Source organism: Delphinapterus leucas, chromosome 4 (genome assembly GCF_059928025.1).
Source record: "Delphinapterus leucas isolate spDelLeu-1000000601 "Yukka" chromosome 4, BTC_Dleu_Yukka2, whole genome shotgun sequence".
NCBI lineage: Eukaryota > Metazoa > Chordata > Mammalia > Artiodactyla > Monodontidae > Delphinapterus > Delphinapterus leucas.
This window is the reverse complement of record NC_143132.1, coordinates 32149772-32162603: the sequence shown is the minus strand read 5'-3', so window position 1 is coordinate 32162603 and position 12832 is coordinate 32149772. Positions and strand designations below refer to the sequence as shown.

Sequence of the window (12832 nt, the reverse complement as noted above, 5' to 3'; positions counted from 1 at the left end):
GACAAAATGTAGCTGAGTAATTGCTTTAAAACAGAATTATGAGAGTAGGAAAATCCATAAATGGTTGTTAAGGTTAGCTTTAGCTGTAGGACATTTATTTTGTGTGGTCAGTGTTATTAGGAGAAAATTTAGAGCATTGCACAACTAAAACTGATAGAAATGACCATTTTACAAAGATGCTTTTAAAAAGTTAACATTGTGGATGGTAGAATAGTCATTTCAAACAGTGTTCTTTTTAGGTCATTAGTAAAGAGATGAGTTGTGCTCTTGTGTTTTTCCTTAGGTTTTTTATTCCCCCCAAGTGTACTAAATGACTAAATATAATTGATGATCAGTAATTTTGGCCTGATTTAGGCTTCTTGGAAATAATGGTAAATTACATAATTCCTGTGCTGGATTGTTGAGATTATGAATGTTAGACATGGATGGGGGCTCTGTTTTACTGATGAAAAAACTGAGGTCAGAGATGTCTTTATAATGTATAGCAAACTGTGAACATATACATTTGATACTTGACTGCATGCATTTGACATTTATGGTAGTTGTCCTAAAAGGTTGCATCATATCATCTTTCAGAGATGGAATTGGCTGTTTGGACATTGTTTTTCTTTCTTTTTAATGAGAAAATAAAATATAGCATGAGTCATTTCGTCCCCTAAAACCTTTTTATATGTTTGAAACATGCCCATATGTGAAGCAGATTATGTACCCATGTTAATTTAATATATTAATACATATTGTGCATTTAAATAATATCTTTTTTGTTAAGGTATGATTGACATATAACATTATATTCATTTCAGGTGTACAGTATAATGATTCTATATTTATATATACTGCAAAGTGACCAGTGCAGTAAGTCAAGTTAATATCCATCACCATATACAAAGTTAGAAAATTTTTTCTTGTGATGAGAACTTCTAAGATTTACTCTCTTAGCCACTTTCAAGAATGCAGTAGAGTATTACTAACTATATTCCCTATGCTGTACACTAGATCCTCATGACTTACTTATTTTATAACTTGAAATATGTAACTTTGACCCCCTTCATCCATTCCATCTACTCCTCACCCTCACCTTAGGCAATCACCAACCTGTTCTCTGTCTCTATGGACTTGTTTTTTTTATTTTAAATTCCACATGTAAGTGAGATCATTTGGTATTTTTCTTTCTCTGTCTGACTTACTTCACTTAGCATAATACCCTCCATGTCCATCCATGTTGTCTCAAATGACAGGATTTCCTTCTTTTTATGGCTGAGTAATATTCCATTGCGTGTGTGTGTGTGTGTGTGTGTGTGTGTGTGTATTCATTTAGTTAGTTAGTTTACATTTATTTATCCATTCATCTAGTGATGGGCATTTCGATTTTTTCTATATCTTGGCTATTGTAAATAATGCTGCAGTGAACATGGGGTATGTATATGTTTTTGAATTAGTGTTTTTGTTTTCTTTGGATGCATACCCTAGAGTGGAATTGCTAGATCATATGGTAGTTCTATTTTTAATTTTTTGAGGCACCTCCATATTGTTTTCCACAGTGGCCGCACTCATTTACATTCTCACCAACAGTGCACAAGGGTTTGCTTTTCTCAACATCCTTGCCAACATTCTCATTTCTTGTCTTTTTAATAATTATCCATTCTAAGAGGTGTGAGGTGATGTTGTGGTTTTGATTTGCATTTCCCTCATGGTTAGTGATGTTGAGCATCTTTTCATGTGCCTATTGGCCATCTATATATCTTCTTTGGAAAAATGTCTATTCAGATTCTCTACCCATTTTTCTAATCAGATTATTTGGTATTTTGCTATTGAGTTGAATGAGTTTTTAGTATATTTTGGATATTAACCCCTTATCAGAAATATAATTTGCAATTATTTTCTCCCATTCAGTAGGTTGCCTTTTCATTTTGTTGATGATTTACTTTGTAAATAATTTCTTATTGAAAATTATTTTGCTTAGGTCATGGAGCCAAAAGATTTCAGAACCAAATTTACATTAGAATAAGATTTAACACTTTTTAAAAATTTTCAAACAAACAAGTCATGCAAGGTAGTAAAAATAGCAAGGATTTAAAGAGCTGAACAGACCTGAGCTCCAGTCTGCCATGTCTTACCTGATGTGTGACCTTAAGAAAATTACTTAATTTTCACATTTCTCCCTTTGCAAAACTGGCATATTGAACTCTTTTCTACAGAGTTGCTGAGAAGGTTTCTAGTGTATGATCTGACACATAGTTAGCTAACATTGATGGCTCTTTACTAAACTGAGATGTAGAAAGGTTATGTGATTTATGCAGGATAGATCTGATTAATTTTGCAGAGAATCTTGATCCAAAATTGTTCAATTTTATCATTATTGAATAATTTTATCATTATGCCATCATGTACCTTAACGCTGACCCTCCATGAATTATGCCATTTGAAGGTAAGGGTTCCAGATTTTCAACTAAACAAATTCTTGAGCACCTTCTATATATAAAACAATGTGCTAAGCACTGTGAAGGATGCACAGATTATGAGACATGGAGCCTGCCTTCATGGAGCTTATTACAGCCTATTGATAAAGAGAGATATACATAGATGTCTACAGCATCAGCAGTATATGAAAAGTAGATTTGAACAGATAGGCCAGGGAGGAAGAAAGTGCTTTCAACTGGGCGATGGGGGCATTATTGTCACTTGTTCATTCTTTCAACAGATATTTACAATGTGAATAATGTCCTCAACTTGATAAGTTCTAGAGAAATGATGGCAAACAAAATGGTTAAATACTTGCCCACATGGAGCTTATAGGCTAGTTTAAGAGACAGACATTTATAGAATAATCACAAATGTATAATTTAAAACTACAGTAAGTGCTCAAGGAGAGAAGTTGAGGTTGCTGTGAGAACATATAGCATTCCGATAAAATTTAGTATCAAATTTAGAGGAAGCTCCTTGAAGAGGTATTTTTTTTTTTGAGCTGAGTGCTAGGGTGAGTAGGAATTAAAAGGGGAGGATCCCAGGGCACAGCATAAACAGAACCGGAAGTAAGATGGAGCAACATGTACTCGAGGATGAGAAGAAAATCTATGGGGCTAAGATAGGGCGGTGGAGGAAGGGAAGGGATATGAGAAGACACCAAAGAGTTACATAACGAGGCCATGTTCGAGATTTTGCTCTCTATTTTAAGAGCAATGGGACCATATTGAAGGGTTTTAAGCAAAAATGTACTATAATCAGATTAGTTTATTTTTAATCATTGTGGCTGAATTGTGAGGTTGAAATGGAAAAAAGCAAGACATTAGTTCGGGTGAATGCTGGTGGATAACTTGTCCAAGGTGGTGGCAATAGAGATAGAAAGAGGTGGATGGAATGGAGAAATAGTTATGAAATACAAGCTGTGGAATTTGGTAATGAATTGTGTATCTCTTGGAATAAGGAGAAGAAAGATCTAGGTTTCTGGCTTTCTAAGTTGACTTCGGGAGTATTACCACCAAAATTATGATCCTGAGATCCTACGTCTGGTGGCATACACATTATCATAGATTGCTGGGCAGCTGCATTTCAATCTCAGACTCTTTAGCAGGCAAATAACTAAGTTGCACCATTTAATAACTGCTTTTGGGGACAGTGGGGACATTTGTAGAAGCAGAAGGAAAAGAAGAATACTAACTTTTTCTGAGTACCTGTAATATGTCAGGCATAGTGCAAGGTATTTTGTGCAGATAGCAAGATTTCTCAGTCCTGGCACTATTGACATTTTGGGTTGGATCATGCTTTGCTGTGGGAAGCTGTCTTGTGCGTTGTAGGATGTTTATCAGCATCCCTGACCTCTGCCTAGTAGATGCCGGGAACACCCCCCCTTCAGTTGTGACAATCAGAATTGTCTCCAGAACCACTGATCTAAAGAATAAAGTGAGATATTTGAGTGGAGGGGAAAAGTTCATGGTATTTTATGTATCCATTAAATATATTCTAAAAATGTTCCTCTTAATCACTCTATTTTTATGTCTGAAAAGTTGAAAGATGTAATGACAGGCTTTTATGTTAAACGCAATCTTTTCCCTAAAAAGAAATCATACCGAGTATTAAAATATCTTGAGGGTTTTTAATTGTTAGAGATATTATCATTCATGAGTATCTATGCATAAAATTTCTCTGGTGTAACAGTGACTGGGATTTGTCAGTTCAAATGTAGATACTTCACTCCTTAAAAATTTGAGTGTTCCTCTGTTTTAATAAAAATGTGTTTCTTCTCAAAAAAATCTTGTAACTCATTACTTTACTCCATTCATATTCTTCTGGAATGTGGTATTTACAATTCTAGTCTGTCAGATTTGTTAATTGAGCCCTGCTGTTCAAAAAGCACTGTGTATGAGAATGAAAAACATCACATCAATTTAGGGATTCACTGCAATTTAGCTACTAATAATGAAAATGAATATCTATGAATTAGCAGAAGAATTCCATAGTCAGGGTGATTTCATCTGTAGCCCATTTAAGAAAGGTGCTGTTCTCTGATATTTGCTAGTAGGATTGGTCCTACTGTTTGTAAATTTGCTTAGCTATGAAATATTCTATAGGGCCATTCTAAGAGTTTAGAATACTTAAATTATTTTAGACCCAAATACTGTGAAATCTTCTGTCATTACAGTACAAATAATTGTATAGCCCATTGCTAATAGTGAAGAATCTCAGGACTTTAATGTGTAAGGTTAAACTCCAATATTTTTGCCACTATGCTTCAAACATTGAGATTTCAATGTGGAAATACCAAAATTGTAATTTTAATGTTGTGCTAATCATGCAAATATTTTACTTTCTTGGAATTTTCTGCTATCTCCTGGATTTATCATATGAGCTATGTGTACAAAGTACTTCATCAACTTTAGGTAATATTAACTGAAAAGAATATTTTCCAGGACATTTTCTACTAGAGTATACATTTGGGTATGCATAATCTGAAGGAAAAATATTGGAAGCAGAGGGGTATATCTGTTGTCTTGCTTTACCTCTGAACTTCCAGAGTCTTAAAATCATAGCGTAGAAAGCACTTTAAGAGTCAGCTACTCTATTTCTTTACCAGACAGCGTTATATAGCTAAACTGTTGTGGCCAAATGGAAATAAATCCCATTTTTAAAGACCTCTAGAGACATCACAGTTGGCAACCAATTCATGGTTCAGTGACCTTTACTGTTAACTGCTTCTTTTCTATACTTTTCCTAAGTCGTGCGTGCTATTATTTAGGCCCATTATCTACTTCTCTTCTGGCGTAAGTAGTTATTAAGATTGGCTGGTCCCTGTATTTATTAGACATAATCTGAAGACTTCTTAAGTATCTGTCCAGCTAACTTATTTTCTCAGACCAAAAAAAAAGCCTCTTCCTCCAGCTTCTGTATAATTTTTTCAAACATGTATCATCTTTCTGACTCATGTCTCCTGAATATGGCAAGGAGATAGAAGAAATGAGTTTTTCTTTCTCCTTTCCTCCCTCCCTCCCTTCTTTCCTTCTTTGCTTCCTTATTTTCATTTTTGTTTCTTTTCTCTCTTAGCTTCTTCTCATTTATACCTAGAAATTAGTGTCTGAACAATGTACATTCTTAGAATAAGATTTCAAACTAATTAGATAGTCTGGAGCCCTTTGATGGCACATTCAAATGAGGAAGAAAATCTCTTATTCTAAGTGTGTGTATGTGTGTGTGTGTGTGAGAGAGAGACGAGAGAGACGGAGAGAGACAGACAGAGAGCAAGAGGCTAAATTCTCCCAAACTTTTTGAACAGTTCTTTTTCTAAAAACTGTTAGTCGAGTGTATAATGTTTGTATATCTCCAAATATTTGGAAGAAAGCTATTCTTTTTCTTTTTTAGACTCAAAAGAGAACCAGAGTTTTATAAAATTATATAATTAACGTGTATTATATATATTATATATATATATATATATATATATATATTTAGACTTCGATTAACTTCCCTTCCTCCCCCACCCAACCCCAAGAAAATAAAATCTAGGTGAAAACAGTATGCTTTGTATACAAACTCAACTTAGTGGCAAATTCTCTAATCCCTCACCCCTTTCCAAACTCCCTCCAATATAAGGAAATTTAAAGCTGTTCCTGGAGATGGATTGTAATCTGCACAATGTTGCAATGTTAAAAAAAAAAAAAAGAAAAACTAGTAAGGTTTTTTCCTCTTAATAATATATATTTATTTTTTAAAGTTTTTTTTACCTTCCTATTTGACACATTTACCTTAAAAAGTATTTTTTGTTAAGATATTTTTCTCATGCTTCAAAAGAGTAGTATTTTATTCAATTTATAGTGAGATCAAGACAAGAAATGATTAAAATTGGTTCACCCTTAAGAAATGATTGCATTACATTTTTTTCCCAAAAAGGTGAACTTTGTAAGAGCCTTTAAGTCTGTTTTCTTCTCACTTGTTAGTTTCCCATGTCTTTTTAAAACTCTAGCTAAATATTCTTTAAAGATTTTTAATGTCATGAGGAATTCTTTAAAACTATTTTTATGTGTAGGTAGTAATGATTTTAGATTAAACAGTTTATAACAGTTTAAATGTAAAATCAAATAGATTCTGTGTCCTATTGCATATAGTTCTCCCCAAACTGATTTAACTAGTAGGGAAATTTGTACAGACATGGATTTAGTCGAGAGACCTGGAAGACAGCCTTTGGTTAGTCATCCGTGACCTTGAGAAAGTTATTTAACAATTTAGGTTCTCCGTTTTCTCATGCAAAAAGATAGGGTTAGACTGATAAGTTCTAAGGTCACTTCCAGAGCTAACATTTTATTGTTTTATTGTTTTATTAGAGATAGAGACAGACAGGCTTTTCGTCTTTCTTAGGGAGAAAGGGGAGCTGGGATAGAGGTGCTCCCAGCCTTTAAAGCAGAAAAAAAAGATGAGGCGAGTTATGTGGAGGGTGGGAGTGAAGCAGCCCATAAACCAGGAGCTTTAGAGGATAATGAATGAACAGGATCCAAATGACTCTTGTTTTTTCTAATTCTTTCTGGACTTTCCTAACTGGACAGTAATAGGCACTGCCTGTTGTGTAGAAGATCTCTGCTTTCTGAATGGAAAAAAAAAAAAAAAATCCTTTGACCTGACCCTGAGAGAAATACAGAGAAAGGGGAAATCTGAGAAAAACTTAAAGAAATTTCTATCATTTATTCTCCAGAAGAGAAAATTTGGGATGATAATTTTCTTCAAATGAGAAAAAGGATTTTATTTGGAGGGTATAAATGGCATTTATTTGTTTACTGAAACTCGAACAAATGAAATTGTGATGGGCAGGTTTTCATTTAGATAAGAAGAATCACTTCCTGATAATCATGGTTGTTAAAAGCTTAAATGATCATTCAGGATAGGGTCCTCTCAAAAACCTCTGATGTTTTAGGAGCTTCTGTGTTAGATGTTGTTTTAGATAAGTTTTAGGGTCCTTAATAGACTATGAAAAACCTTACAGTTATCAATTGTCATTGATGTGATATGCAACTGCATTAGCCTAACATTCTTTTTTGTGTGTGTGGTACGCCGGCCTCTCACTGTTGTGGCCTCTCCCGTTGCGGAGCACAGGCTCCGGACACGCAGGCTCAGCAGCCATGGCTCACGGGCCTAGCCGCTCTGCGGCATGTGGGATCTTCCCGGACCGGGGCACGAACCCGTGTCCCCTGCATCGGCAGGCGGACTCTCAACCACTGTGCCACCAGGGAAGCCCAGCCTAACATGCTTAAACACACTGGATTTTAATTAAAAGATTCAACTGCTATGGTTCAATTGCTGGTAAAACCTATAGGCAAGGGAAAAGTGCTTTTAAAAATTTTAAATGAGCTGCTTCCCAGTGATTTTTTTGGTTTCTAACATGTTAAATATTTTTGAAACTGTTTAAGAAATTTTAAATTACTGAAAATACACAACTAGAAACTATTTAGGAATTATTCCTTTGATCTCCTGACTTCAAATAAGGCTTGATTTTAACTGCATCAGTCTAATGAGATCAAATTTATTTTCAGATTACCCAAAAGATAATTTTATGACTTTTTGTTTTCTCAAAGCAAAGTTCTGTTGCTACAGTTGTCAGGTTCTCTCTCTTGTAGTTTCTGAACATTTCTTCCTGTCATTTAGAAGACATCATCTTTAAGGTTATGAGAAATGTAAGCAAGTCCCATCCTCTGTTTTTTTTCAAATCTGGATAACATAGTTATGCTATGATAAACATTATGCCTGAGCAAATGAAAGTATGCTTTTTTTAACTTTTCTTGCCTGCGTGATTGAAAAATTATGCTTAGAGTTTTTACCTTAGAGTGAAAAGTAGACAATTTATTTCACTCACGTTAAAGGGAACGTGTGAGTTAAAATGTGCTTCTGAATTACGTTTAAATTTTGCATATGTGGTAACAATAGGCAGGAAAACTCCTCTCTCTATTTTAAAACTACCATTTCACAGCAGCAGTGCTTGGCATAGTTCATTTATTTAAAGTACCGGAATGTATATCAAGTCTAATTAGTTGTGACTTGCTGAAAGACATGGACATTATTTATTTGAGTAGAATATATTGTGGATGTCTACTGGGCTATTATGAAAAAGCTCTGCATTTGACAGTAATTACCTTTGTTTCTAAAAGAGCAAAACAATTGCTTTCCAGTTTTTAAATATGTAATACATGAGCTTTCTATGTTAAAATACCCAATGTTTCAGCATTGAAAACAGGTAATGTGATTATAACTTTATTAGATAGTGTTATAAAGTTTTCTCTGTTTCCATAATGTGTTTACATTTTTCCTGTGTGTTTTCTCAATTAAAAATATGCAAGAATTCAAATATAATACCTTTTTTTAACCGTGCTACTCAACCTATGGTCCTATACCAGCAGCACGTGGGTTCTGCAAAATCCCTGGTCACACTTCTGACCTATACAATCATAACCTGTATTTTAACCAGATCTTAGGGTGATTCTTATGCTTATTCAAGTATGAGAAGCATGGGTTTAATAGAATATCATTGACAGCATGAACCTTTTAAAATTAATCTGATGGTGGAGTTACAGGATTTAATACTTCATTATCTTTGATTAAGATGCTTGATTTCTATTCTCTGTAGCATTAGCAGTTAAGATTTATAGTGTGTTTTTAAACCCATTACATATATAGTTATCTAATCCTGGTAGCAAAATGTAAAGTCATTGAAAAGTGTTTTATAATTTCATAGCTATCATTCGTAGTAGCTCTGCCATTTAATCAAAGTAGAGATTTTAAGATTCATTTCTATTTTTCTTAAATGATTTATGATGATGCTGGAAATGCTAACAAATATTCATTCATGGACAGTATGAGCCATGTATCCAAATATTAATGTGTTCTTCATTTTATTTTAAAAGAACGATCATTGTTAAGTCAAATCTTATTACTTTTTCAGTTTCATTTTCTGTTTATTTTTATTTATTCCATGTTTTCTTTTTTTGTTTCGTTTTAGTTGGGTCTGGTAAGTTGACATTTTATTGGCCATCTTCTAATCATCGTGTCACTGTGACTGGAACTTCTCTTCCCCTTTCCATCCATACCCTTCCATGTCCTTCAACCAATCAGCCTCCATGTTTCACTTGTCATTGGCCACAAAGACAGACTGCACAGAATAAAGTCTGCAGGAAGTATGGGTAACTGTGACAAAGAGTAAAGGTAATGGGGTTGCTAACTTTATGTCTTATTAAATGATGTGTGATCTGCATCCTTTTATTTTTTCTCTTTTTAAATGAGTGATAAAATAAGTGATAGGACTTTATCTTGATTAAGTACTATTTCAATTTATATCTCACAAGATAAACAAATGAAGAAAAATAGGTGCCCAGAGGACAGTTTGGGTTTGGGGGATCCAAAGTATGTTTATGAATCCATGTCTGTCTTTTTGTAACTGTTATTCAATATTAGTCATTAAAAGTCCTGCTGGTGAATAAGCTTGCACTTAGGGCTGTTTGCACTCATTTTCATTTCTATGTGTCAGAATCATTTCATTTTATGTAAGAAATAACCACATGATGTGTCTAAAATTTATCAAAGTTTGCTTTGATGAACAATTTGTCCTCATATAAATAAAGGTTTCTAAGTACTTTCATGATCAGTACTTTGGGGAAGGTCCATTCACATACTTTAAGGATGCTGGAGCACCATTTTTGGAGAATTTTTTATGGTGTTCCAGGGAATAATTTTGACCCTAAAAGAATCTCTCTATGTTTTAAGTTAAAAAGTTATACACATATTATAAAGATGTCATTTCATACTAATACAGATAAGAGGATGGATTGTTCAATAATGGTGATGTAATAATGAGCTATTAGAAAAAAATAGCTTTCTATATATGCAAAAATATAGATGGATTAAAATTTAATAAAAGCAAAATACAGGATGAAAATAGAGTGAATATTTATATAATTTCATATGTATTATGTAATCTATTTTATATAATTTTACTGATAGAACAACACAAATGACTAGATTAGAAAGACTTTTAATAAATGGAAAAATATATCTATGACATTTTTGAGAAGTGGATAAAATTTTAGCTTATCCTTAGTTCTTAGAATCAAAAAGTTAAGCACAATTTAAAAGGCAGTGTTTGGATTAGGCTGATGTTATTTGAACCACTACCTAGAGTAGAGGGACCCCCGGAAATGGCTTCAGAAGCCACTTCATGGAGCCCCCTCCCCTGTCCCCAAGCTGTTATCTATTTAGGAATTAGATCTTTGTGGAAGAATTTGTTTGGAGGAGGAGTTTCATGGCTTAAGAAGACAAAAAAGTTTGTACACCATTGAGATAGAAGGTTTTTAATCTTTTCTAACATTCCAGCCCTTATAACCCATAACCCACCCCCTGCCTTTTTATTTAGAAGGGGAATACTGTATAGCACAGGGAACTATATTCAATACCTAAGATAAACCATAATGGAAAAGAATATGAAAAAGAATGTATATCTACGTATAACTGAACAACTTTACTGTGTAGTAGAAATTAACACAAAATTGTAAATCAAATATACTTCAATAAAATAAATTTTAAAAAAAAGTTAAGCACAAGAACACAATATCCACAACAAATAGGATATCAATGACAAGGTAATGTGAATATAAATGTTTAACCTCACTAATATAAAAGTGCCAATTAAGAGGAGATTCTATTCTAAGTTTGACAAGGATGTTAATGTTCAGTGTTCGTGAGGTTTGGGAGGAAAGTGAGGTTTGGGAGGAAAGTGTCCTATCAGAGAGAGTTTCAGTTGAAATAAACTTGAATAAAATTGAGAGGGATGTAAATCTCACCATTGTGTTTAAGGGGGGAATTAGCAACAATCTAAATTTAAAGACAATAGATTAGTTAAATAATTAAGGTAATTTGTATTTAGACCATTAAACAGTCATTCAAGTGATACTGTAGGAGAATATTTTAAAACAATATGGTACAATTCGCATGGCTGAATTATAGGTAGCTTTTCTTTGCTTATCTAATTTTCTGTATTTTCAACACTGAACATCATATTAGTCACATGATTATGTGTTTTTAATTATGGCAAGTTTAAATATCGTAGCCCTTGAAAAATAGTCCAACATTTTATCATGAACATCAGATGCATATGGTGATTGGCCTTCTCAATCTAAATAGATAAGTGATGATAGAAGATTGAAAAAGGCATATTTAATCCATTTAAAATTTTTTTTAGAGCTATGTCTATATCTAATATTTAACATACATGTAGGAAAGGATTTTTTTCTAAGACATGCCTCGTGGCTGATGTCATTGTTGATGTTGGCTGGAGGATATGCCTATAAGATATAGTAAATTCATTTCCAGGCAAATATCCTGTGTGGAAGGATTGCTGCAGGATAAATGTAGTTTGTATAAGGGTTTGTATCCCTTGTTCCCACATAAGTCTTTGAGGTTTGAGGAGAGCTGGCGTTTTATAAAAGAAACATGGATTCTGGCACATGTTATTAGACATGGTTCTGAGATTTAGAAAAGAGACCACCCGAAGTTTTTACTTGTCTAAGTGATTTGAGCATTTAGATTTTCCTACTCAAATTCCCTGCATATATTGGAAAGTCATATTTTCCCATTCATTTAATTAATCACTTGGTTTTCTTTCATTGAAACAAACCAAACTCTCTTCTGGATTTGGTTTATTATCCAGTCAGTCCTTTCAATTCCTTGGTCTGATTTCTATGTCACTTATTCCAACCCTTAACTAAGGAATCAAACGCTTCTGTATGGATGTGTGTGGAAGAAAATCCTCAGGCAATGATGCACACGCCTGTTATTATACCTGGCTAATGACAGTGTTTGCCAAATTCATGAGTAAACCAGTCAATTACAATCAGAGTTTAAAAAAATTATAAGCTAGAACATCAGCATTACCAAAATTGAACGTAAACTTATTCTCGTAACTTTGTATTTTCTTCCCTATAAGTTACAGGACATTTGAGGGCATTTGACCTGATTTTTCAGGTCTCCTGTAATTTTCTTGTCAAATGGTATAATTTCTACTAAACCTCAATTAAAAATAAAAAGGGAGTATAGAAGAAAGCACACTTATCTAGAAGTTAGGAGATCTAATTGCTTTCTTCAGTTTTGTGGCCATGCAAGTTGTTTTACATATCGCCTTTTTTAAAGGGGCTTTACATTCCACTTTACACACATGTATATATGTGTATACATACAAATGTGTAAAGTTGATAAATTTATATATCATAAGTATTTGTATATATGTCTCAGATACAATTGACCAGAAAATATTTAGCAAGAGAAAAGAGTACCCTTTCAAATACTCATCTTCATTCACAAAGAAGTCATA

General features: G+C 33.6%; 1 protein-coding gene across 1 annotated transcript in view; it reads left to right on the top strand.

Annotated features, from left to right (window-relative positions):
• The window catches only part of ROBO1 (roundabout guidance receptor 1), a 390378-nt gene that overhangs the window by 291730 nt on the left and 85816 nt on the right, over positions 1 to 12832 (top strand). Inside the window, exon 7 of the mRNA XM_022579460.3 lies at positions 9473 to 9481. Within this exon, the coding sequence (XP_022435168.1) occupies positions 9473 to 9481 (9 nt within the window). The remainder of the gene's footprint in view (positions 1 to 9472; positions 9482 to 12832) is intronic.